At 40.4% G+C, this 26526-nt stretch overlaps 2 protein-coding genes across 2 annotated transcripts; one reads left to right on the top strand and one right to left on the bottom strand.

The window, feature by feature from the left end:
* Window positions 1-17637: 17637 nt before the first annotated feature.
* LOC18018051 (ubiquitin-conjugating enzyme E2-17 kDa) lies at window positions 17638-18412 on the bottom strand. The gene is made up of 4 exons (XM_024155524.1): window positions 18340-18412; window positions 18107-18234; window positions 17895-18002; window positions 17638-17790 (listed from the first exon to the last, which is right to left on the bottom strand). The coding sequence occupies exons 1-4, from the start codon at window positions 18410-18412 to the stop codon at window positions 17638-17640; spliced, it is 462 nt and encodes a 153-aa protein (XP_024011292.1).
* Window positions 18413-24867: 6455 nt separating this feature from the next.
* LOC112086554 lies at window positions 24868-25581 on the top strand. The gene has a single exon (XM_024155523.1). It carries the CDS (start codon window positions 24868-24870, stop codon window positions 25579-25581), a length of 714 nt encoding a protein of 237 aa, XP_024011291.1.
* The last annotated feature ends 945 nt before the right edge of the window (window positions 25582-26526 follow it).

Here is a 26526-nt window from a genome sequence, read left to right as displayed (position 1 = left end):
TCCTCTGGTAGTAGCCGAGTGAGACCGCAAGGCAACCGAATGTTCCGTGGCCGAGCTGGAGGAATCCGAGACCGAGGACACGCCATGCCTGCGAGAAACCCAAACGACTGATATGAGGGAGGACGGCCACAACAGCGTTACAAAGCCGAACCGGCTAGAGGCCGAAACGACAATGACCTCGGAGGAATGAAGCTCCGGATTCCAGCGTTCTACGGCAAGAGCGATCGGGACGCATTCCTGGAATGGGAAAAGAAGGTTGACATCATCTTTGGATGTCAAGAACTTCCGGAGAGGAAGAAGATAAACCTAGCTGCATCAGAGTTCAACGGATACGCGATCGATTGGTGGGATCAGATTGTGATCAGTAGAAGAAGAAACGGAGAACGACCTGTTGAAACCTAGGAATGGCCGCCTTGATGAGGCAACGGTTCGTGCCCGCGCATTACCAACGTGAGTTACACACCAAACTCAGACGTCTTACTCAAGGAACCAAGTCTGTGGAAGACTATCACCAGGAGATGGAGAGGCTTATGATCAAAGCTGATGTCTTTGAACCGGAGGACGCAACGATGGCAAGATTCTTGAGCGGTCTAAACCGAGATCTCCAAGACCGAATAGAACTACAAGAATACCAAGACATGTACGAGATGTTACATAAGGCAATCCTCTTGGAGCAACAACTCAGACGCAAGGGAACAAATCGGTTCACTGCTGGAACTAGCTCGCGACCGACCTACCGAGACGACAAGGTGGTCTACCCGACACGGCCAAAGTTCGAAGCCAAGCCCGGTCAAAGCACCGACCTCAAAGGCAAAGCCGAGGTCAACTCAGCCCGGACTCGAGATATCGAATGCTTCAAATGCCGAGGCAAGGGTCACTATGCGAATAAATGCCCAAACCAGAGAGCTATGATTCTTTTAGACACCGGAGAGGTCGTGTCCGAGGCAGAAAACGAATCCGAGCCAAAATATAATGAGGAGCCCGAGGAGGAGTATGCGGCTGGAGGAGAGCTACTGGTAGCACGGCGAGTGCTAGTGTCACAAGAGCCGGTCCGAGAAGAGGATCAAAGGGAAAATCTTTTCCACACAAGATGTATAGTCATGGGGAAGACCTGCAGCATGGTCATAGATGGAGGGAGTTGCACAAATGTGGCGAGCCAGAGCATGGTGGAGAAGCTCGGGATGCAAACCATCAAACATCCGCATCCGTACAACCTCAGATGGCTTAACAACCAAAAGCAACTCAAGGTTACCAAGCAAGTCACCGTCCCATTCAAGATTGGGCGATATGAAGACGAGGTGTTATGCGATGTTCTACCCATGGAGGCCGGACACATCCTGTTAGGACGGCCGTGGCAGTTCGATCGGAAAGCAGTCCATGACGGGTTCACCAATAAACATTCGTTTGAACACCAAGGACGGAAGGTCGTGCTGGCGCCTTTATCCCCACACGAGGTATATCTGGATCAAATCCAATTGGAAAGTAGTAACAAAGGCAAAGCTACCATGAGCGACCCCCTAAACACCTCCACTAAAAATGAGAGTGAAACACTGAGTGAGCCACCACAAAAAGCCTTAAACACTCAACCCGTGAGAAGAGAGACTCTTTTTGTGAGGCCGAGAGAGATAAAACAGGCTGTGCTTGAGAGGCAACCTTTCATCTTGCTTATGTTCAAATCCGCTTTGGCTAGCACGTCAAACTCCGAGCCGAAACTTCCGAGCAGGATTTCTTGGGTTTTGCAGGACTATGCGGATGTATTTCCCGAAGACAATCCAGGCGGACTACCACCGATCCGAGGTATTGAACACCAGATTGACCTCGTCCCTGGAGCGTCCTTACCTAACCGACCTGCGTACCGCACCAATCCGACTGAGACCAAGGAACTCCAACGTCAGGTCGACGAACTGATGGCCAAGGGCTACATCCGCGAGAGTCTAAGTCCTTGTGCCGTGCCCGTGCTCTTAGTGCCTAAGAAGGATGGAACTTGGCGAATGTGTGTTGATTTCCGAGCTATCAACAACATCACGGTAAAGTATCGCCACCCAATCCCACGTCTTGATGACATGCTAGATGAACTATATGGGTCAAGTGTGTTCACAAAGATAGATTTAAAGAGTGGTTACCATCAGATCCGAATGAAGGAAGGAGATGAGTGGAAGACCGCGTTCAAAACCAAGGATGGTTTGTATGAATGGTTGGTCATGCCATTCGGCCTAACTAACGCATCTAGTACCTTTATGCGATTAATGAACCATGTGCTTAGGTCGTTTATAGGCGTCTTTGTAGTAGTCTATTTTGATGACATCCTGATTTACAGTAAGAGTCTAGAGGAACATGTGAACCACCTAAAACAAGTATTAGAAGTCCTTAGGAAGGAACGTTTGTTCGGAAATTTTAAGAAATGCTCTTTTTGTACGGATAACGTGGTGTTCCTAGGCTTTGTTGTCAGTTCACAGGGTATACAGGTGGACGAGGAAAAGATCAAGGCTATCCGAGACTGGCCAAGTCCCAAGACGGTTGGAGAAGTTCGCAGCTTTCATGGTCTGGCCGGGTTCTATCGGCGGTTCGTCCGAGACTTCAGCACGATCGCAGCCCCTCTCACCGAGGTCATCAAGAAGGACGTAGGATTCAAATGGGAACGAGCTCAGGAAGAAACGTTCAATACCCTCAAGCACCAGCTTACACACGCACCTTTACTCTCTCTGCCCGATTTTCTCAAGACCTTTGAGATCGAGTGTGATGCATCCGGAGTGGGAATTGGAGCCGTGCTCATGCAGGAGAAGCGACCTATCGCTTATTTTAGCGAAAAACTTGGAGGAGCAACGCTTAACTACCCGACCTACGACAAAGAGCTTTATGCTTTGGTCCGAGCTCTCCAGACTTGGCAACACTATTTGTGGCCCAAAGAGTTCGTCATCCATACCGATCACCAGTCCTTAAAGCATCTCAAAGGACAACAGAAGCTGAACAAGCGACATGCGAGATGGGTCGAGTTCATCGAGACCTTCTCTTATGTGATTCAGTACAAGCAAGGAAAGGAGAATGTTTTGGCGGACGCACTATCCCGACGTTATGCCCTAATCTCGACGCTTGATGCCAAGATACTTGGATTTGAGATGATCAAGGAAGCCTATGCAACCGACCCGGATTTCCAAGAAGTTTACCGCGCCAGTTCTAAGTTTGCCTATGGCAAATACTACCAGAGTGATGGTTACTTGTTTTATGAGCATAAACTGTGTATACCTAACACTTCTATGCGTGACTTGATTGTCAGGGAAGCACACGGAGGAGGCTTGATGGGACATTTCGGAGTTCTCAGCTCTTTTGAGATCGGTCATTAAAAAGAACCTTAGGACTTGGGAGGAATGTTTGCCTCATGTTGAGTTCGCTTATAACCGAGCTGTTCATTCTACAACTTTGTTTTCACCATTTCAGTTAGTTTAGGGTTTTAATCCTCTTACACCTTTGGATCTAACCCCTTTACCAATGACTGAGCGTGAGAACATGGACGGGAAAAAGAAAGCCGATCTGGTGAAGAAGATGCATGAAAAGGCAAGGCAAAACATCGAAAGAAAAACGGAGCAATTTCAGAAGTACGCCAACAAAGGAAAAACCAAAAAGATGTTCGAGCCCGGAGACCAAGTGTGGATCTACCTAAGGAAAGAAAGGTTTCCGGAAGAAAGGGAGTCTAAGTTAAAGCCAAGAGTGGACGGACCATTCACTATCCTAGAGCGGATTAACGATAACTCCTACAAGATCGATCTCCGAGGTAAGTACTCAGTCAGTTCAAGTTTCAACATTGCTGATATCATTCCTTTTCACGCAGATGAAGCCGACTTAAGGACAAGTCCTTTTCAAGACGGGGGGATGATAGAATCATGGAACCGATAGGAGCTCAGGATGAGGAACAAGTCGAGGTTCAGCCCGGAACACAAGACCAAGTGGCCGAGCTAAACGAAGACGAGGTTCAGGACGGGGTACAAGACCGAGGAGCCAACCAGAACGACGTCCTGGCCATGCCAACTGGACCGATGACCAGGTCGCGTACCAAGAAGCTCACGGGAGAAATCCAACAAGTTCTTACCGAGCTAAAGACCCAAGGCCGAGCTGACGATCTAACACCCGTTCACAAAGTCATGACCGTGCTCATGTATTCTGGTCCGAACTGACCTGGTTGGAGTGTTGTGTTAATACTCTTTTTCCTTACATTCGGTTTTGTCCCACTGGGTTTTCCGAATGGGGTTTTAACGAGGTTAATGCACGCCCATCTCACGACCATAGTTCGATTCGCGGCCAAAGTATAACGGTCAAGGAGCTCAAAGGTCTAGCGAGAGGACGCGAAGGGTCATCCGGAAATCCAATCGTTATTCAACTCATCTAGTCTCATTTAGTTTCATTTAATGTCCTTTAATTTCTGTAATGACCTATGGTCTTCCTTTTAGCCTCTATATAAAGGAATCGATGTATTCAGAACCACATGACTTATCGTTTTATAAAATTTTCTCTTTGAGTTTTCTCTTTTGTTCTCTAAGAACTTTGTCAATATTTTGGTGGTTAGCCATTGCTCGATCTTCGGTTTATCAAGTAGTTTCATCCTGCTTGACGCAGCCTTCGATTCCAAAGTGAGAAAGAGAGTTGTAGTCATATTTGGGGCTTAGAGAATTTCGGGACTCGTCTCACACCCTAACATCCGGTATCGCAACCCCCTTGATCGTTTCGTCCATCCCCTCGTTTCCAACCTCTTCTTTGGAATTGGGCCTAAGGATTTTCGAGCTCTCGCTCACGCCTTAGCATCTCTTCCACCGAACCGGAATGGATCCAAGGATCTATCAACCTCCACCGAACCAAGTGTGTGACAATCCTAGGATGGTCTTCTATCATTTGTAATATCATTATACTTTACATTATGCATATATATTAAATTTGCGAATTTTGCAAATATATAAACATAGTAGTATAGGATAATATTTTTAAATATAAAATAAGATAATGTAAATGGTTGTTATGGTTTAAAATGGCACAATTGTAATTATTCTAGCAATTAGAGACCATTTTTAATATAATTCTGAGAATCTCTCTGAATTTGACACCTCGGCATGACACAATTGTAAATCACACATGACACAAAGGTTTTTTTTTTTAATGTGTCTTTGTAAAATAATAAATCTAATCTGTCCAAACCGAAGATACCGAGTTTACATCTTGAGGATAGATCTATGCATTTTGTGCTAAATTGTCCATTTTCGTATCCTTCGTACGTGAAACGTGTAAAATTGAAAAACGTGAAAGTCTTCCCATTTCACAATCTTCTCCAAGTATAAGTCAAACGCTAGCCATCTCTCTAGTATCGACATCATTTTCACCAATTCCGAACAATCTATTGCACTTCTATAAATTAATAATATAAATTTCTATAAATTAATAATATAAAATAATAATATTTTATTAATTGATCTTAGATTTTTGTTCATATTTTTCTTAGATTTTTTTAAATAAAAATAATATTATATTTAAAAATATTAGCGAATTGCTTATTAAATTACATGCATGAATTTAATAGTAAAATTATTAATCTTACATATCGTAAACTCAATAGAAGATTGTTACTTGTAGATTTGATTATTCAAATAAAAATATGCATGTTTAGTAGTACAAAATTTATAAAAAAAATTATAGTTAATCTTTGGTAGTTATTATAAAATTAAAGATAGTACCACAATACATTTGAAAACATTTAAACGTAAAATGCTGTTGAAAGTATAGAGATGGTGTTCAATGAAATTTCAACATTAAGTAAAATAAACAACATGTTAATTATATTTTAGGACTAGGTAGTAATCCGCGCCTTGCACGGAGTGAGATTTATCTTTTTTTTTATATATAGATTTATTTCAGAAAATAATATATTTAAAAAATTAATTAGATATAAGTATAGATTATATGATAGTTATGATTAATTAGCTTTGATTTTTTTGTCAAATATTTTTGTGATTTGTTTAACGCAATACATTATTAAAATACATACATAATATATTAATAAATATTTGTAATATCATTATATAACTAAAAATGCATCTATGACAATGATAACATGCCTCAAAATATAGTTGTAATATTATTATACTTTACATTATGCATATATATTAAATTTGTGAATTATGCAAATATATAAACATAGTAGTATAGGATAATATTTTTAAATATAAAATAAGATAATGTAAATGGTTGTTATGGTTTAAAATGACGAGAAAATTGCTGAATGTAGTTTTTAAGTTTTAAATTAGAGGAATAGGATGTTTTGAAAACCATGGAAGGATAGGGCTGTTTTTACTGTTTGTCTTCCCACAAGGGCCCTAAGGCAATTTTTATTTTCAAATTGCCATTATCGAAGTAAAATAACTAAAATTTTTTGATTAAATCCGATTTGGTAAACCGATTACACAAAATTATAAATCGAAGTCCAATATCATAAACCGAAGTAAAACCAAATGAATAATTTATCGACACCCCAATATTTAAATGAAAAATTAAATTTGGGATCCACATCTGGACGTAGTCCATCTAGCATCTCCGGCAATCCATCTCCGATTAGTCATCCGATTGACCGTTGTAATGGCGCGGAAAGTAAAAAAATCGTTAAGGCGCAACAACACCGTGCCTCCGGTGTCGAGGCGAGTGCTCCGTAGTAACTCGAAGACAGCTCCGACGGACCACTCGCCCATACCGCCCATGCCACGGCGATGGAGTGACCGGGTTGAACATCCCATTCACGCGAGTCGTCTCAATCCACGCCGGCGGTGTAGATCCAAAGTACAATTCGCTCCTCTTCTTCTAGAATGACCTGCTCAGAATTCTAAAAGTAAGTTACATTTATGAACTTCGACCTTGTCTTAACTGTACTGGCGGTTTGTAACTCAAATTAAGATTGAAACGGGGCGCCTGACTGGCCTGATATATTTATTAGCGGTTATGAACTCTAGTACTTATGTCTATATATTGAATTCAAACGGTTGGATTACTCTTATATCATCTAGAAACAGTTACAGAAGTTTATATAGGAGAGCATACGAATAGGGTAGTTTTTCCAGATCTCTGTTCTCTCTTTCGAACTCCTTCGAACTCCTTTCCCTCAAACTTTTCCCCTGGTTTGCATTTAACTGTTTATCCAGACTATTATATCTTTCCTGCATTTCGGAATTGTTGTTTTGGTTCAAATACAGGAATGGAAGACGGAGAACCTTCGAATACAGGCATGGAAGATGGAGAATCTTCAAACAATATTTCGGAAAAACTACCAAAAAGGGTCCTCGGCGATAGTTGCTACCCCGTTGGTGCTCGGTTGAACATATATTCAAAGGCCAATGTCATTGGCCTCCTTGTCGAGGCGTTAAAGGGTACTGATGATCTTGAGAAGCTACTTCATTCCCAGTTTGGGAAGTTATTCCATCTACCTGTTGCAAGATGTTGCAACAGCGCCAAACTAGTCCATGCCCTTCTATCACGACAACTTGTGACCACGAAGAAACACGAGATTTGGTTCCTCTTTGGTGGACAGCCTCTGAGATATTCGATACGGGAGTTTAAGGAAATCACTGGATTGAATTGCAATCCCGAACCTGATAGCACAGAAGAAGAAGAAGATGTCGGAAAGACAGGAATCTGGAAAGACCTGTTCGGAAGAGCGAAGGCTATGAACGTGTTTGATGTGCTTGAATGCTAAAGAACCTGGATCTACCCCGATGGAAACGGCTTCCATTGGCCCTAATCGTTCTTGTCGACGGTGTTCTGTTTTGCAATAGCAAAAATCTGGCCCTCACCGACAAATACGTTGAGATGTTGACTGACTTGGATAGGTTCATGCTGTATCCATGGGGGAGGGTATCCTTTAACAAAACAGTATCTCGTTTTCAAGCTTCAAAGGCAATCACGGATGCCGAGAAAAGGGAGAATCCTGTAACACGATTGCACCGTCAACTTAAACAGAAAACCAGTGCATGCTATGGATTCCCTCTATCACTACAACTCATGGCCCTCCAATCTATACCAATGTTGGTTTCCAAAATTCCTCAACCTGATAACTTGAAGACATTCGTTGAAGATCCCGAAGGCTGTCAAAACGTTATTACACTATTGCATCTTGAGACATACTTGCCGTGGAATCCGACCCTCTGGTAAATTTCTTGTAGTATTATATTTAGTACTATTTGTAGTCTTATTTTGTAGTACTTGTCTTAAAAGATAAGTGCTCTGTCATTTTGGTTGGTAATTTTGCAATTGTTTTTTTTTTGTCTTAGTTGTCTGTCAAACAGATGGTAGTGGATGATGGTGACAATGACCAACAGAATGAATTGCGTTGGGGAGATGAGGTAGAGGATGCCGAAGTTGCATTCATGCAGGAACTCATGGCCGAGGGGTACAAAATCACACCTTCGGATTTTGCAGTGGCACCGACACCTATCGTGGATATTAGTGATGCAGAGGACGAGGTTACCAATGAACAGGAACCTGAGCCATCCACCCGACCGAAGAAGAAACTGAAAACTCATCAAACTGAAAAACATCAGATGCAGAGGAAGAGAGGCAGGGGCAAGAACTCTTCTAATATATCGGAAGATGAAACCCCTGAAAGTGGACAAATTAAAGATCTTAAAAGATGGATAGTAAGTCAGAATAATTTGCTCCTTCGTAAGATTAAGACAAAGTTGGACAAGAGATTGGGCGTATACCAACAGGACGAAGAAGATGACGATGTACACCAGTCAAAAGAAGATGGGGAACAGGATGACGAAGGACAGAATCCAAAAAAAGATGGTCAAAAACCGGATGAAGACGAAGCCGAAGATGGAGGTGAAGAAGGAGGTTATGATGGTGCACAGTCTAGTGTACGCCATGATGATGGTGTACACCCCGAAGATGGTGTACACCCCGAAGATGGTGTACACGAGAAAGAAAGAGATGATGAAGAAGGGACCTCTATTTACTACGGCGGCGACCATTATTCTCCCAGGGACCATGCGTACTTGAAGACTCCAGAAGCTCCGACGAAGACCCCTGAACCTGAACAAGCCAATTCAGGAACAACTCGTCCACCTTCTTACTTTGTCAATCCGAATGAAGATCCACCTTCTGGCCTCAACGAGGTGAGCTAATTGTTTAGTCAGCAGCTGACTCTATTAAGTTTCATAACGTGTGTGTATTGTGCTATGTTTTTTATGACTTATTCAGGTGGATGGTGGTAGAACAAATTTGGTGTCAGGCACCTTAGTAGTCTACAAACCTCAGACTCCTCACCCATTGAGCTACGCATATAAGAAAAATGAAGCGCAGACAGATGTGTAGGATGCACAGGTCAGACATTAAAGTTGTTCATATGATATGCATGTGTATACAGTAGTGTTTAGGTATACGCTAGGTATACGATTGATATGTTATACGCTCTATTGTTACGGTGGTGTGTAGGCTGTGGCTAATGAGGACGACTCAAATGCGGGGAAAGATTACCATACTGCGCCTGAGGATGCAAGTGATGCTTCGCAGAAAGACCCCTTGTACTCCAAAACCCCCATAAGAAGTTGAGGGATCGTCTGATGTAAAGAGAAAAAGTGGAGGAACAGGAAGAGGAGAAAGAGGTAGAGGAACAGGAAGAGGCGGAAGAGGTAGAGGAAAACGCGCACGCGTACGGTCGGACAAGATTCGAGATATTTACACCGCAGATTCAAAGGTGAAAGCTCTATTTGTATCCAGATCGAAAGCTGCGTACAAACCACTCGAAACAGTGGAACAAGACCACTTCAAGGCATTCCAGGAGTTATTATCGCGTGAAAGAAACATGTAAGTTATATCGTATTGAAAGCAATTTATCCTTAAACTTTCATTGTTATCAATTATTAATTGATCTCATTACAGCGACTTTTGCATTGTCACTCGTCATACTGTCAACAATCAATTCTTCCTACAAATTGCGAAGCCTACTGAGTGGGTTAACACGATGGTAAGTATATAGTTAGTACTTACTCAATCTTTAATTATCTGTAATATATGTTATTTATGTTTTGTTATTCGTCAGCACATGCAAGTCATAATAGCCATGCTTTGGAGACGTAGAGGTGAAATATACTTGAAAGACAGGGTAGCATTTGTAGACACCTTGTTCATATCCATCATCGGCAACTACTGGGAGGAAAACCATTCAGGGCATTGTATTGGGAAAACCTGCAAAGTGAGCTAATCAGCGGCAGAGGCAAATGTTTCTACGGTTTGTGGACGTTGTATACGTCCCGATGAACTGGGGGTCTGAGCATTGGGTGGGCCTTGTAATTGACTGTAAAATGGGAAACATAAAGATTTTGGACTCATTCATCAGTCATAATGATGAAGCGGCTGTGGAGCAGTATATGGCGCCCGTGTGTCAAAGTATGCCTTTTATATTGAAGCGTTATTTGGATAGCAAATTAACGGAAGGCCTACGCACCACCCCTTACACATGGAGTCGTTTGGGGGGATATCAGAACAAAAGATCCGGTGACTGTGGGCCATGTGCGGCTAAATTCTTAGAGATGCATGCTGCAGGGCTTGGAGTGGAGGATATGGGTTTGATAACGGACGATGACGTTGACAGGTTAAGGGAGAAATACGCCATGGACTCATACGAAGAGTTTGTCGGGAATCCGGCTGTTGCCAACGCTTAGGACGAATGGTGAAGTTTAATGTTGAACTTGACAATTTATGAAAGTTTTATTTGTTGGATTATAAGTTTGATAATGTTTAGGATGTGGGTTTATTTCATAATTTATATGCTTATAATTTTGTTTATTTTACTATCTATTAATTGGTGTGTCAATTCGTAGTTCCTGGAATAATTTCGTATCCGTACACCAATATGCGTTGAGTTGTACACCAATATGCATCAAATGGGAGTACATCAAGAAATTTTTTTTTTATAATTTACTTTATTTTAGTATTTATTAATTGGTGTGTGAATACTTTGTTCCCGGCTTAATATGTATCTGTACACCAATATCCATTTTCAAATGGGTGTACAACAAGGAAATTTTTGTTTTATCCACTAATTTTACAAACTCATTTACAATCTTAACGGTAACCGCATTTAACGTATACGCTCATTTAGTGGGATTTTTTTATTATTATATATATGCAACATAAACAACTGTTATCCTCACAAATCCTAAACCGCAGTTATTCCATCTTCATAAACAACCGTTTTCATCACAATTCAACCTCACAAATTAACTATGGCACCAAAGAGAGGGCGATGTGATGCGGATATCCGTGATTGTCAATCCCCTCTGATGGTGCTTCCCGACGAACTATTGGAGAAGGTTCTCGCATACAGTTATAACTCCGTCCAACAAATTTTCACACTGTAGCAAGTTTGCAAACGGTTCCAGGCCTGCACTTTAACCAAAAATTTTCTAGCATCGGTTGATCCCGTGGAATTGGAGATACCTATTCCCGAAGATTTCGATATGCCTTTTATCGCATTTTGGGAATTTCCCAACTTGTTGAGGAGGATGTATAACGCACGCAATCCAGGTTTGCTGTTCATGAAGGGGATGCAAGACTACTTCTGCCGTGGAGACAAATGTGGCTTAAAACTCATCAAGGAATCTGCAGATATGGGATACGAAACATGTATTTACATGTATGGCATGTACATGAAAGTAGTGGTCGAAGACCCCGTGGGTTTAGAGTATCTTTCAAAACTAGGCAGCGGGGCAATGAGGAGAATAATTCGGAAAATTATTGGTGGAGGTGAGCGTGGTTATGTGAATAATTTGCCTGAAGAGTTCTCGAAGAGGAGATTTGAGACTAATGCTCAGTTTGCCACACTTTGGTCTTGTCGCTGTGGTGTTGCCAACGCTCAACTTGATTGGCATGACGAATTGTTAAAGGGGCCAAGCATGTGCACGTCGTGTTTCTGGGCACAGGAAACGCAAAAGTTCTTCGTATTTGTTTGGTATGCAGTGTGGTCTAGGCCGTCAATGGAAAAATGGTGACTAATTGGTGAAAGTCAACCAGTTTCGGTGTGTACACCTCGGTGTGTACACCTCGGTGTGTACACCTCGGTGTGTACACCTGCGTTGTGTACACCTCGGCGTTGCTGTTATTTCAGAATTCATCGAATTGATTAGCATCCGCGAATATTTTTTTTTAGTTTATGTAATCGATTAGATTCCATATTTCGTACTTTATGATTTAATCTTTTATTTAGGCCTACTATGTATGTATGTATGTAGGTGTACTTTTTTTTGCTTTCTATCTATGTATACTTTAATTGTGTTGACTTTAATTAATTTCGGTGGGTGTTAGTGGCAGTTTTTCGAGAAGCATTCTCTTATATCTTTAAAGTCTCAGTTTACCTCTCTGTGTACGCCTAATAACAAGAAAAAAAAATGAACACCTCAATCTGGACTCAATATGTACACCTAAATTTGTACACCTGAATGTTACATTTATCACATATTATATATTTTGAGTATACAAACGACATTATCTCTTTTGTGGGAATTTTCGGAGAAGATGGATATACAAACGACATTATTTATTTAAAGTCTCACCTTACCTATTTCTGAACGCATATTTTTTTAAAAAATCATGATTTCGTCTATGTGGACTCAATCTGTACTCTATATCTCGGTTAACGTGATGTTGAGAAAACTTCTGTAATGATGACAAGAAATATAGTTTCCAACAATTAAAAAAAGGGCTGGGTTGTTAATGAAATTTTGATAATATCATAAATAGTAATAGTATTGTCGCAGAAATCATAAATGTATTGTGGTATATTAAAAATTAAATTAAATCATTCATCAAAAAAGTTTAATGGTGAAATTTGTTTTGATTTGGTAATTCTCTGTATTTACTGTGGTAATTTAATTTTGCCGGTAAACGAAAAGACACATTTTCGTCTCTTTTCAACGTCTCTCTTCAAAGACAGCTATTCGGCTCTATTAAAACCGCACTACCTCTTTAAATTCAATCCCTTCACCGTAAATGCCTACTTAGAACCATCATAACTTTCTCTTTCATTCCATTTTCAATCCTTTCTCCTCTTCCTCAATCCATTTTCTTATCTTTTCTCTTTTCATCGAAATAAACGATGGTTCCAAGGAGAAACAGAGGTGGTGATGGTGATTTTTCCTATCTTCTCTCACTCCCTGATGAATTGCTGGAACAAATTTTGGCCGCTACAAACCCAACTATAAGGGAAATAGCCCGCCTCCGTGCTGTTTGTTCTCGTTTCAACCGTATCGGCACAAGCAGGGGTTTCTATCGAGCGATTGATCCCGCCGAAATTATGCATGAACAAGCGGCGGTTCCACATTATCCAACGATGATGAGGAGATTCTATGACGCGGGTAATCCAGGGGTTATTTCCCAAAGTGGGATGCAAGCCTACTTTTTCTTCCACGATGGTGAAGGCGTGGAATTGATAAGGGCTGCTGCGGAGGGAGGCTACGACCGAGCCCTTTTTGTGTACGGGATGTGGCTCAGAGCTGTGCCGGAAGACTTCGTCCGTGCAGAGGAGTATTTGGGCAGGCTCACGGTGCAAAATCGGAGGAGGATGAGCCGGTTGTTGCTGGCCGACGTTCCACACGGATGGAATTTCGATTTTCCAGTGGATTTCACTGAGAAAGCGGCTGCCTTTCATCCGAGATTCCTTGCGCTGTACACCTGTCAGTGCGGGGTTATCAATTACTGGCTCCAGTGGTTTGCAGAAGATTTTAAGCAGCCAAAGTGCACAACCTGTTTCTGGGCCCAAGAGACCCAAAGGTTCTTCCGCTTCATTAGGAACGTCGTTCCAAGCTGGCCGTTCATGCTCGATTGGTAAAAGCCGTAATCTTTGTATTTTGTTGCATTCGTGTCTCTTTAATTATTTATGTTGTCTTAGTGTTCCGAACTACAACTGATGTTTTTGAAATTGCATGTTTACTTTCGTTTTTTAGTTGCAACTCTTACTTTTGTATAAACATAATCGACGGAGAATTAGTAGTTGATTTTATGATATTTATAGTACTTATGTTCGTAAATGTAGTAATTAATCATAAAGCTGTTTAAAATTTTTTTATATATGGAGAATTTAGCCTTTCCCAAAATCAAAATGAAAGTTGCCAGGATATCATTTCATCTAGGACAGCAATTAATTATGTACACCTATTCACTGTAATTATTTATGTACACCTATTACTGTATACCTATAGACATGTAGACGTACACCTACTTACGTATACCTGTAGTCGTACACCGACTTACATATACCTAATACCGTATACCTATAGACGTACACCTACTTACGTAAACGGGATCAGATATAGATTGGAAACATAAAACTGGTTGAAAATAAAATAACATTACACATTTTTAAAGAATGATGAATACGGGATCGTAAACGTACACCAACATTGGTATACAGGATCGTAAACGTACACCAACATTGGTATACGGGATTGTAAACCCTTTTTGGACATAAGGCTGTTAGACATAAGGCTGTATTTAAACTTCATATTTATTTTTGAAATAACCACAACAATGGGAAAATATATTGAAGTATTAGAATTTTAAAAACAAGCGACATGCGACCATAGCACATCGATACTAAAGCATTTTTGCTATGCGTTCTGCCGAACATCTAAGGTAACATTTTTCACATTTAACAATATAATGCAAATTCTCGTGATACACTTCGCACGACGCAGAGGTGTCTTCATGAATGAGACTAGGGTTTTTTTTTGTATGTATGTTTATTACGTGGGCAAAATGACCAGAATAAGGATACTATATCTTCGGCGACTTCACGAATTTCACGAGAATCATGAGGATAGTGGTACCTGAAAACCATCTTTAGAAGTTTTTTCCCTCTGTTAGGGCGACCCACGCACATTTGCAAAATGGCACAGCTGTAAGTGCCATAGACGTCTGATGGAACGAGCTTATTTAGCATCCTGATGGCGGTATAGATCTTCTTCTCTGTTGACACGAACCTTATCGCTTCGACCAATATGTCCTGTGGATTTCTCGACGCTAAGCAGCGCAGGAATAAAGGCCGATATACTCCACCAAGGTATATCCGAGATGGTGTGTCATGCAATGTCCATAGGTATGCCGATCTGAGTACTTCTGCGCTAAACACAATGTCTCTACCACGGGTCTCTGCCAGAATAATCAGTCCAAGGTAGATGCAGTCAGACTCAGCAACTTTCTTGACAATGATTTCGAAAATATGATCTGGTAAATCTGGCATTTTTTGGGAAGGTTATAAGGTTTGTGTAGGGTGAACTTTCTTCGCAATTTTATGAAACTATATATTGAATTCGATGGATAATTGTTGTTGAGAAATAGTTAATGGTAAGACAATTAGTAGTTGCAGGGTTTAGTGTGTAGTTGAACAGCAGTAATATTACAGTAAGTTTGTGAAGTGATGTTTACCAACTACAAGAATTAAACTAGTAATTACATTGTTACAACTAGTTAAGTTCTTAGTAGCTACTTGTTACAATAAGTATGTGAAGTGATGTTCACTTACTTTCTACCTTAAATTTATTACAAAAATTAAACAATTACTTGCAATTAAAATAACTAAACTAAAGTAAATATCTTATGCGCAGAGCCGTGCATTGTAGAATGCAATACTCGCAGTCTGGTGTATTTGTGCCATCGTAATGGTCATCTACACACTCCGATATAGGTTCTTCTTGTAGAGTGATGGGGAAGGACCAAAGGCTACCCCACGGATCTTGAAACGGCCCCCGAGCGAGCTCCCATACGTGACGTATAACGTCATGCGCTAACAGCTTCATTTCATTAGCCACATAAGGGACGTGTAGAGTGAATACATATGTGAGGAGTTTTTTAGCCCTTCGTGGATGACCGACGCAAACTTCAAACATGGCACATGCGAAAGTAGCATGTTTATCACATGGGACAAGTCGGTTAAGCATTGTAATCGCTGAATACAATCTTTGCTCACTCACGGCAACTCTAATGGCTTCAAAATAAATAGCTCGTGGATTACAGGCTCCAAGACAACGCTCAAAGAATGGGCGGTAAGGGGTGTTAGGGGATACGTCAGTCGGTGAGTCAACCAATCGAGAGATGTCTGCAGACCGTAACACGTCTTCGGTGAACGCGATGGCTCTTCCACGTTTTCCTGCGCGAATAAAGGGGCCAAGATGATAGGAATCATCCTCAGCTAGTTTCTTTACTATTAACCCTAAAACATCATCGTCTAAGTAGTGCATTGTTGTTTAACTTTGGTGAAAAATAAATTTGATTCGCTATATTTGTAGACAAGGTGGATAGATATATAAATGTCCTAATTCGTGGTTGGTATAAAGATAAGAGCCACTTCAATAACTGCTAAATTGACCCCAACACGTCGCACTACATTATAAATATAACTAGTTTCAGGCATTTTAATAAAAGCGAACTGACCATTATTCTAAAAAATGGGGGGGTACAAAACGGTTAGGTGAAATATTTACTAAAAGAGAGAACACTATTATATTATTTTCAACCGTATAATAAATTCTCCACCCCCCAACCACACACCAGTGAAGTCCATATATGATGATTTTGCTTTGTCTTAACAAAACTTGCCTCCTTTCCAGCGAAAACAAACCCTAAACCAAACATAACAAACCCTAAACCCAACATGTCGCTCCCAGACTTGCCTGATGAAATTCTTATCGAAATCCTCAAGAGGCTCGGCAGTGAAGCATTTTGGCGACTTGGACCATTTGTGCGCGCTGGAAAGCGCACCCTCCGGCTTGTTTTCACCGACGATGTCCTCAAATCTTCCAACATTTATGCCCTTTGCTGTGTCCCTAGCGACATATGCCCTGGAAAGGAAAGACGCCCATTCTTTCTGAAATGTTTGGCCAGTGGAAACTCTGAGGCAATATACTGGGAAGCCCTGAGACTTGCAACCATAGGCGCAGATCTCATTGCAAGTAGGACCATGCTGGAACCAAATGCTCCCACCGACGCTCTCTCGACCCTGGCGTCGGCCATGTTCAGCGTTTTTTTGGGTGACCCTTGTTCCGCAAGCCAAACATTGCAACTGTTGGCAACGCATCACGGAAGTCTACAGTCAGAGTGCGTGCGACAATTAGGTGAGGAGTTAATTCTTGAGATTTCATATTACGGAACTGCATACATGGATACGTACTCAAACTCATTTTCATATCCAAACGACGACGTCATCAAGCTGCCTGATTGTGCATTTGATCATTTCGAACCTGAGATCCGAGTACTTTGCAATGGTTGCTTCATATATTGGTGTGCTAGACGTATCTGCGAAATGCTTTAAAAATAAGTTTATGGTGTACACCTTCTGAAGTGTACACGAGTATGTGTAGACTATATGAAGTGTACACATATATTTCCTTTTTAGTATGTAATGAACAATCTTTGAATAAATATTCGATGACTTCTGTTTCATGAAATCCTTGGACAATTTATCAAATCCTAAACATAAAAAGCATAAATTGATGTAAAAAAGTTAAAATTAAGTCATAAACTTCTCAAGAAAAACACGCAAACAAAATAGTGGTCTTATTTTTTTGCAAAAGAAAAAACACAATTCAACAAACAAAATTAATAGTACAATTTAGGAGTTTATGCTCCTCCGGCGTGCTCCACCTTCCACGCAAGTGCAGTGGTTTCAAAAGCAGCCCTGTCTTCCACGTAAATCCTAGCAATTTCTTCAACAAAAAAGTGTCCTTCCCCTATTTGGGGGGCAGTTAACATTTGGTGTATTTCCGTCAGTACCTGTTTACATATACATGTAAACACAGTTAAGCCCTAATTTAAATGGAATTAAGATTATTAAGCAAAACACAATAACGATTTATTTCTTTCATGAGTAAAAATACATCATTGATGCTGTTGTTGGTCCTGAAGTGAGTTGGGTTCAACATCTTCAGAAAAATGTTCCCATAAGTATTAACGTTTGGGTGATACACTTTTGTTTTGAACATCACCTGAAAAAAATCAGTGTTATTAGTAATTGAAATCTTTATTGACTAAATCCAAAACTCTAAAAATACAGCAATTTGAAAAAGCAATGATATGCTTCATTCCTTACCCTAGGTGGCGCGAAAGGGTAGTCAAGCGGAAAGTGAATGTCTAGTTTGAAAACACCATTCTCATAGGGTGAACCTTTAGGGCCCGTTATGATAGCTTCCCAGTGATACAAGTCCTCACTCACAGGTCCTAATGAAATCGGCAAAACACTAATTAGGTAGACGATGTAAAAGACCGATCCTCAAATACTAAAACTAAACTAAACCCCTATTTTTCAAATGAACCATCAAATACCTGTACTGAAACATGAACTGTTTTTCCTCTCCACTTCCTTCAATTGCAATGTGATCACTTTGGCAGAGTACATTTTTAGAAGCTATTAATTTTCTGTGTAATTAACTTTTGCTGTAATTAACTTTTTCTGTCTCCGGAAACTTGTTTCACTGAAGAAGGCAGGGGACAGTTTTTATAGAGGACGACAGGAAAAACATTATAAAGTAAAGAAGGGAAACGAGTCGGTCAAACGGTGCAACGGGTTTCAAAAAAGGTACTTAATTAGTCTTTGTCGTTTCCAATTTTATTTTTTTTTGTGTCGTGTTTATTCCTCATACACTGTTTTCATTATTGCGATTTTCAAAAACGTCATGACTTGATTTTTGAAAAAACCGTTTATTCGTGCTGTCCTGTCCTACAATTTCAATTCAAAGACACGATCATTGTCCGTTTTCTAGATAATGTTTTCTTTCTCTGCTATAGAACCATGTCTTTGATAATTATTTTGATCCAGAACCATGTCTTTCATAATTATTTTGATTTCCTTAATAAGATAAACCCTAAACCCTACATCGTAAACCCTAAGCCCTAAACCCTAAACCCTAAACATAACCCATAACGTGCATACACCTAAATTTATATGCGTCACCATATAAATGTAAACTTATACATAAGCCATAATGCGAATACACCATATGATGTAAACTGATTGATGTTGTCCACCATCACAGTGTACACAAACTGTGTCCACCGTCACAGGTGTACACAAACTGTGTACACCCTGTCCACTAAACCCATAACGTGCATACACCTAAATTTATGTGTCACCATATAAATGTAAACTTATACATAAGCCATAATGCGAATACACCATATAATGTAAACTGATTGATGTTGTCCACCATCACAGTGTACAAAAACTGTGTCTACCGTCACAGGTGTACACAAACTGTGTACACCCTGTCCATTAAACATCATAAATTTCATAACAAATATAACATAGTTCATGCATTTCCAAGTTTAAATATAGGGAAACATAGTGTACGCTAGAAACAAACCCGAAAAACAAAGCAAGATCACAGTGTACACAAACTGTGTCCACCGTCAAGGGTGTACACAAACTGTGTATACCCTGTCCAGTAAACATCATAAATTTCATAACAAATATAACATATTTCATAACAAATATAACATAACAAATATAACAAATATAAATTTCATAATAAATTTCATAACAAATATAAGTTTCCCTTTCCAAGTTTAAATATAGGGAAACATAGTGTACGCTAGAAACAAACCCAAAAAACAAAGCGAGATCCGCACAAAAAAACAACAAGAGACACACAAAAAACAATGTGGCTCGCTCTTTCCTACACACAACAAAAGACACACAAAAGCCACACCCGGTCAACCCAATGGTTCCTTGCATTTTGCCCGGTTATGGCCGGCATTTCCACATCTCGAGCATTTGTTTGGCTTCTTTTTTTTTGCAACCTGCAACAGCATATATCAGTAATCAGTAATCAGTAATCAGTATGACTGGGAAAAAAAATAATTGTTTAGTGTACACTAACCTGAGGATACTCTCCTGCTGATAGTTTTCTCTTCGTCGTAGGCCTTCCTGATGGACGTTTTGACTTAGGTGGCATAATATTAAGGTCACGCACCTCTGCTGGGATACGAATGTCGTCAGGGTCGGGCACTGGTAGGATTTTGCCACAAACTGTTGCACTCCAAATTGAATTCTTAAGAATTGGATCAACCAAACTGCTGTACTCCACTTGCCGAAGCCTAGCCGCGGCCATTGCATGTCGGCAAGGCTATTTCAATGTCTGAAACTCTAGACATGAGCATGTTTTGTTTAGGAGATCAACAAGCCTCTGTACACCGAACTCAGAACTCACTTCAACCTCCCACAAAGAAATGCCTTGAACCGATAGTGCAGCAGATTTTTGCTGCTGCAGGTTCATTAACTTGTCAACTTCTTATGTAATGTCACCATCCATCTTTTGAATTTTCTCTCTTCTGCATTCAAGCCACCTACTTAACATTCGCCTGATAAATTCTAGCATTACAACGATTGGACTGTCTCTTGCAGCGAATAGTGCATTGTTCAGAGACTCTGCAATGTTACTGGAGGTCATATTATACCTCTGACCAGAAAAGTGTGATCTAGTCCACATCGCAAGAGGGATTTTTTCCATGTACTCCCAACAACGATAATCAACATCCTTCAGCCTTGCGTATAGTTTCTTGAAATTAGAAACTGTGAACGCTTCTCCAGCCTTTCCGACCAACCCTTTCTGACCGGAACCTTTGTATTTACCGTGAACATTTCTCTGGATATGGACAAGACATGCACCGTGGTGTGACTGTAGATACCATTTCTTTTTAGCTTTGGCAATTCCACCGTGCCTATCCGAGATAATAGTAAGATCAGAGGAATCTGGAATAATTTCTACCAACTTCTCAAAGAACCACCTCCATGTCTTGTCAGACTCTGCATCGACAATGGCGAACGCTATTGGAAAAACCTGGTAATTAGAATCTTGTCCACTGGCCGTTAATAGACAACCCTTATACTTACCAGTCAGGTGAGTCCCATCAACAACAACTACTTGTTTCAAATGTTTCCATCCAGATATACACGCAGCCAATGCCATAAATACGGACTTAAACCTGGTAATACATTTTCCATCTTTTTCACTCTCTCGCTCTCGGTTGACAAATGCGTTATGGTGCCGGGGTTAGCATACTTGAGCACATGGAGGTAAATCGGTAATAATTTGAAAGAAGTCTCCTCTGTTCCATGAGCAGAGTATATAGCCAGCTCCTTAGCTTTCCAGCATTTCCAGTACGAGGCTGTAATATTATATTCGGAGAGAAAAATCGCAGGTAGCTGACTCGCACGTGGCCTAACTATTGCATTCTCATACTTAGACTTCAGCAGGGCCGCCATGACTTTAGAAGTAGCATGTTTAGAAAATTTCTTTCTTGTATCCGGGTAGCATGTATGCTTCAAACATGCCTTCCTCACCACATACAATGCAGACTCGCCAACTTGACACCCCAACACTCTCCAATCACATATCTTTGATGGACATTCGGCGACTGTGTACTTCTTCGCATGATTTTTGAATTCGAACGCCACTACATTCTTAAGCGCATTGATGGCCAACGTGATTTTAAAGTGTTCCTTGTTCCTGAACTTTTTCCCAACCCATATCTCTCCATCTTCATTTGACAAATCAAGTTCATCGAAATCCCCTCCCATTTCATCAGAGACTGGTGCCACATCCGGAAATCCATATAGTTCTGTACGTTTAATCGCTTTTTTCAGCTCTGCACCGCCATTCTGACGCCCCCAACTGACATCACCTGTCGGAGTCTGCACAAAATCATCATCATCTCCATGGGGAGCCAGAACATTCTCACATACAGTCCTCTTTCTTCCAGGAAAATGAATAGGACTCTCCGTTAAGACAATGGAGTTGTCCATATGGTTTGAATCACTCGGCTCACTTCCGCGAGTATTTCCACAACCCCTTGAACTACCAGAGTCATCCTTATCCTCATCAAATCCAGGTTTAGAATGGAAACCCTTACCATCTGCTAGTACGTAATCATTCCACCAGTCAAAATCATAATCCGGATCATAATCATCATCAGAGCCGTATGCGTCATCGTCAACATCATCAGCTTCCTTCTTTTCCGAATCTCTCACCTCGTCTGATTCCTGGGACATTTTTAATTCCAACTCAGGGTGGTCAACAGAGACAGCGTGACTTGGAACATCAGGTTTTACATTAACGGAGGTGTTAGTGCTGCTTTCTCTGATTCCTGGGATATTTTTAATCCCAATGGAGGATGTATAACAGAGACAGCTTCAAGTTGTACACCTTTGGAGGTGTTCATTGCGGCCTCTGCCTCTACTTTCTCGGCATGTGCTATCAGCAAACAATCATCGATATCTTCATCATCTGCTTCATCATCGGGTTGACTAGACTCTGCCGAAGAAGAGGCTATGAAGTTTGTTGGCCCTAAGGACTTTTGCCGTTCCCTCGCTATTTGAACTTCAAGACTTTCTTTCTGTTTCAATCTCACCATTTTACCATTTACTGACTCCTTGAATGTGACAAATAAATTCACAGACTTGTCAGACTTATGCAGCGAAAGGAAGAATTTGTACTCTCGAGGAGTAACTATTACACATGGACAACTCCCATCACCATTAAGCTCAGCTAGAACATCATCAAACCAGTAGGAAATCTCCACCGAAACAACTCTCGGGTCTAATCCGAACTCATGCGCAATCAGATTTCTCAAATCATCTGGTCCGGACACATCTTTGCAATTTATGCACCTTCCACGACGAGATATGTCCATTTTGAAATCTCATTCTCCTGTATAGTACCTTATCCACGTTCCCGCCATTACAAGAATGAATGCATCCACTGCAATTTGCGAACACCATATCTAAAAAACTACTGGAAAATAGCGAACACCAGACCGAAAAAAATTCGAAAATAACAATGACAAATCTATGGGTATACAATAATAGGATTAAGTAACTAACCGTGGTTGTTGTCCTCTTGATCATCGCATAATTTCCCCTTCAATTTCAACATCTTCTGGAAAAGGAAACTAGGGTTTCTAATTTGGTTAAGGTACTTTGTTTCTTATTTTAACCAATTTATCTCCATTATCTCTAATTAACCACAATTTTTTCCGCCAAAATTAAAAAGAGAATGGGAAGGGTAGTTTTGCGTGTAATGAGTTGGGTAGTTTCCGGCCCATAACCGAGGCCCAGTAAGGTGGTTTTTGGGAATTTCATTCCAAAATTCGAAATCAGGCCCAAAAAACGACCCAATCATGCGCGTAAGTGCTCTCTTCCCGGCTGTACGCGCGCGAATGTAGACTACGCCTGGGACCCACAGTATTTTCTGCGTTTGTCTCTCTCTAAGGAACAGACTACTCTGCCTCTCTCTCTCTCAGAGAGAAGGGTAAGTTTGGCATTATGAAAGTATGTCCCTACCCTGATTAATTAAAACTTAAAACTACCCTTTTCTCAAATAAAAACTTAAAAACTGTTATAAACAAATGGACTTCTAGTAACCGGCCCATTAACCATCAGGTTAATGTCTCATGGCCCATTAGGGTTTCTGATGCATTAGTTATGTAATGTATATATACACTGCTTATGGAAATAATAAGATCTGAGTTTTTCCCTTAATACATTATCAGCACGAAGCTCAACTTCAAACGATCATATCTCTCAAAATACAAGGAGTTAGAAGGCGATCTACATATCATTTTGAAGCCCTGGAAGAGAGGAATCTAGTGGTGAAAACCGCTCCTCAATCCGACACCAGACGCGCCCTGAAGACTCAAAACAATCGGCGCTATCCCACCTTAGCGGGTGATTCTTTCCAAGCGGTGGTTCCTCCATTGTAGCAGCTGTTCGTCCTCCCTTCTGGCCATCCTTCTCAGGAGTTTCCAGTAGATATCTGTGGTCTTTAGCTCCCAGATCATAAGCCGGTCAGAAATCCATTTGGCGAAAAGGTATTATCTAAAACTATAGATCCTAATCAAAGTTTTGGTTTTTTTTTTTTGAAAACCCTAATATGGATCGGTTCTTTTCATGATTCTTCATCGTCTTTTTCGTTTTAAAACTATAACCAAACCGATCCTCTTTCTTCTTGTCAAAACTCTAATTGGTTTTATTTTTCCTAATCGGCTTTATCATATAAAACCTAAACCTTAATGCTTTGTTCAAACCCTATACCGATCGGTCCTAGCATCATCTAAACCAAACACTAAAATTCCTTGCAAACCGAAACCTAAATCTTTGCAAAACCCTAGATCTAAAATCGTTTTGGTTTGTCTATCGTTAAACCGAGATCGATCGGTTTATATCCTAAACCGATCGGTTATTTATCTTAGATCCGATCCTTGAAAACCCTAAAAAGCTCCTAAATCCTAAAACCGATCGACCCCTTAAAATCTAAACCAATCGATCCACCTAAACCGTTTATAAACCGATAAACTCTAATCCTAAATCGATAGGGTTTAAGTTTAAACCGATCAGTTTTTCCTAATAAAAATTAAACCCTAGCAAATCCGTTTAGTTCAATCCCTTAACCGATTAATAACCCTAATAACCGGTTTCAAAAATTAAATCTAATTTAACCGGTTTTGTTGTTTAATCGATCAATCCGATCGGTTTAAGCTTAATCGGTTAATTTCAAATTAGTTTCCAAAATCAATCTCTAGATTGCCTAAACCCTAAACCCTAAACCCTTAAAAAAAAAAAAAAAAAAAAAAAAAAAAACCAATGTTTATCTTTTAGAGCTAAATTTGGAAACCCTAGTAAACCGGCTAGGTTATAAACCCTAAGGTTCGATTTTAGAGTTCCCTTATATAGCAAGTTTCCTAAAATAGCAAGTTTCCTGAAATGGAAAGTTTTCCCAAGAATACCTTAAATCCCCTATTCCAATGATCATAGTCTCATACTATTGATTATTTAACATAAATTATTATATGTTTCAGATGTCAAACATTCAGAAGGTCGAATATGAGGCACTCACTGTCTTCGGAGATAACTACCTCAAATGGGCCCTTGACACCAAGATCTACCTCAACTCAAAAAGTCTGGGTGAATGCATCAAAGATCCCAACACTGCGACTCAAACAGAACGGTACTCAGCGATATTTATTATCCGCCATCACCTCGCTGAGTCTCTCAAGCAACAATACCTCACTCTTGAGGATCCACTCGAACTTTGGGTGGCACTGAAAAAGCGATATGACCATCAGAAAACGGTCATACTGCCCCAAGCCAAGTTCGACTGGAAGAACCTACGGTTCGAAGATTTCAAATCCGTCGAAGAATTCAATTCTGAACTCTTTCGGATAGTTGCACTCATAAAACTATGTGGCGAGGAGGTCACTGATAAGGATATGCTAGAGAAAACATTCTCTACTTTTGGCACTCCCAATGTTGTTCTCCAACAACAATACCGTGCCATGAATCATAGCACCTATGAGAATTTGATATCTTGCTTACTGCTTGCTGAGAAGAACAATCAGCTTCTGTTGAGGAACAGTGCCATGCGGCCTCCAGGATCAGCCCCATTGCCAGAAGGAACCAGAAAAGAGTCCAACTTCGTCCAACGTAACAGATCCTCAGATCGTGGATGTGGACGTGGAAATGGACATGGACTGCGTGGCAGAGGACGCGGTAGACCGAACCAAGATAACTGACCTAACCTCAGTTTTGGTCGGGGTAAGGGTCGTGGTATCAACAAACCGACCCAAAGAGGCAGTTCATCTAGACTAATCATTGGATCAAGAACTGCCGTACTCCCAAATATCTTGCTGAGCTCTACCAGAAGTATGGGAAAGATAATCATGAGGCTAACCTGGTTCATCAAGTCAATGAAGATGACTCAAAGGATGATAAGATTGATGGCATGGATTATGAGCTCTCCGACCTCCTTGATTGATCTCAAAAATCTGAATTTGTTTTTCATTACTCCTTAAACCTTTATCTTTTGTTTTTGGGATTTATTGTCTTTACTTTGGATTTTTAAGACCTTTTGCTTTTACATTTTAATTTATGGAGTAATGTTTTATTTACATCTCATTTTTGCATGTTATTGAATTATAATTCTTGAAGATATGCAAGACAATATGGATATCATTGTGGATAGTGGATCGAGCCACACCATTCTAAAAGACAAGAATTACTTCATAAATTTAGTAATCAAAACCGCAAACATTAGCACTATAGCGGGTAGTTCGAGCCTAATAGAGGGCCATGGCCAAGCTAATGTGTTGTTATCAAATGGCACATATCTAGACATCTCTGATGCCTTATACTCACCCAGTTCTAAGAGAAACCTATTGAGTTTCAAAGACATAAGATTGAATGGTTTCCATATCGAAACTCAGGATGAAGGGAACAAAGAGTTTTTAATTATCACTAAAATGATAAATGGCCATAAACAAGTTTTTGAAACTATACCCGCCGTATCTACTGGCATTTACCATGCTAAAGTCAGTATGATTGAGGCTAATGCTGCTATCAAAACACGGTTTTTAGATTACACTATTTGGCATGATCGCCTGGGTCATCCCGGTGCGAACATGATGCATAAATTAGTCCAGAATTCTAAAGGGCACAGCCTTAAACCAAATGGTATTTTC

Source organism: Eutrema salsugineum, unplaced genomic scaffold (assembly GCF_000478725.1).
Source record: "Eutrema salsugineum unplaced genomic scaffold, Eutsalg1_0 scaffold_2, whole genome shotgun sequence".
Lineage (NCBI taxonomy): Eukaryota > Viridiplantae > Streptophyta > Magnoliopsida > Brassicales > Brassicaceae > Eutrema > Eutrema salsugineum.
This window is presented reverse-complemented; position numbering and strand designations above follow the sequence as displayed.

Excerpts from the sequence above, each read along its gene's own strand:
- LOC18018051 (XM_024155524.1), bottom strand. The coding sequence starts at position 18,412 with ATGTACTCTGCCAAAGTGATCACATTGCAATTGAAGGAAGTGGAGAGG. Across the intron at positions 18,003-18,106 it reads ACCCTTTCGCGCCACCTAGG|GTGATGTTCAAAACAAAAGT; the intron begins GTAAGGAATGAA and ends GATTTTTTTCAG. Across the intron at positions 17,791-17,894 it reads CCAACAACAGCATCAATGAT|GTACTGACGGAAATACACCA; the intron begins GTATTTTTACTC and ends ATATGTAAACAG.
- LOC112086554 (XM_024155523.1), top strand. The coding sequence starts at position 24,868 with ATGTCAAACATTCAGAAGGTCGAATATGAGGCACTCACTGTCTTCGGA.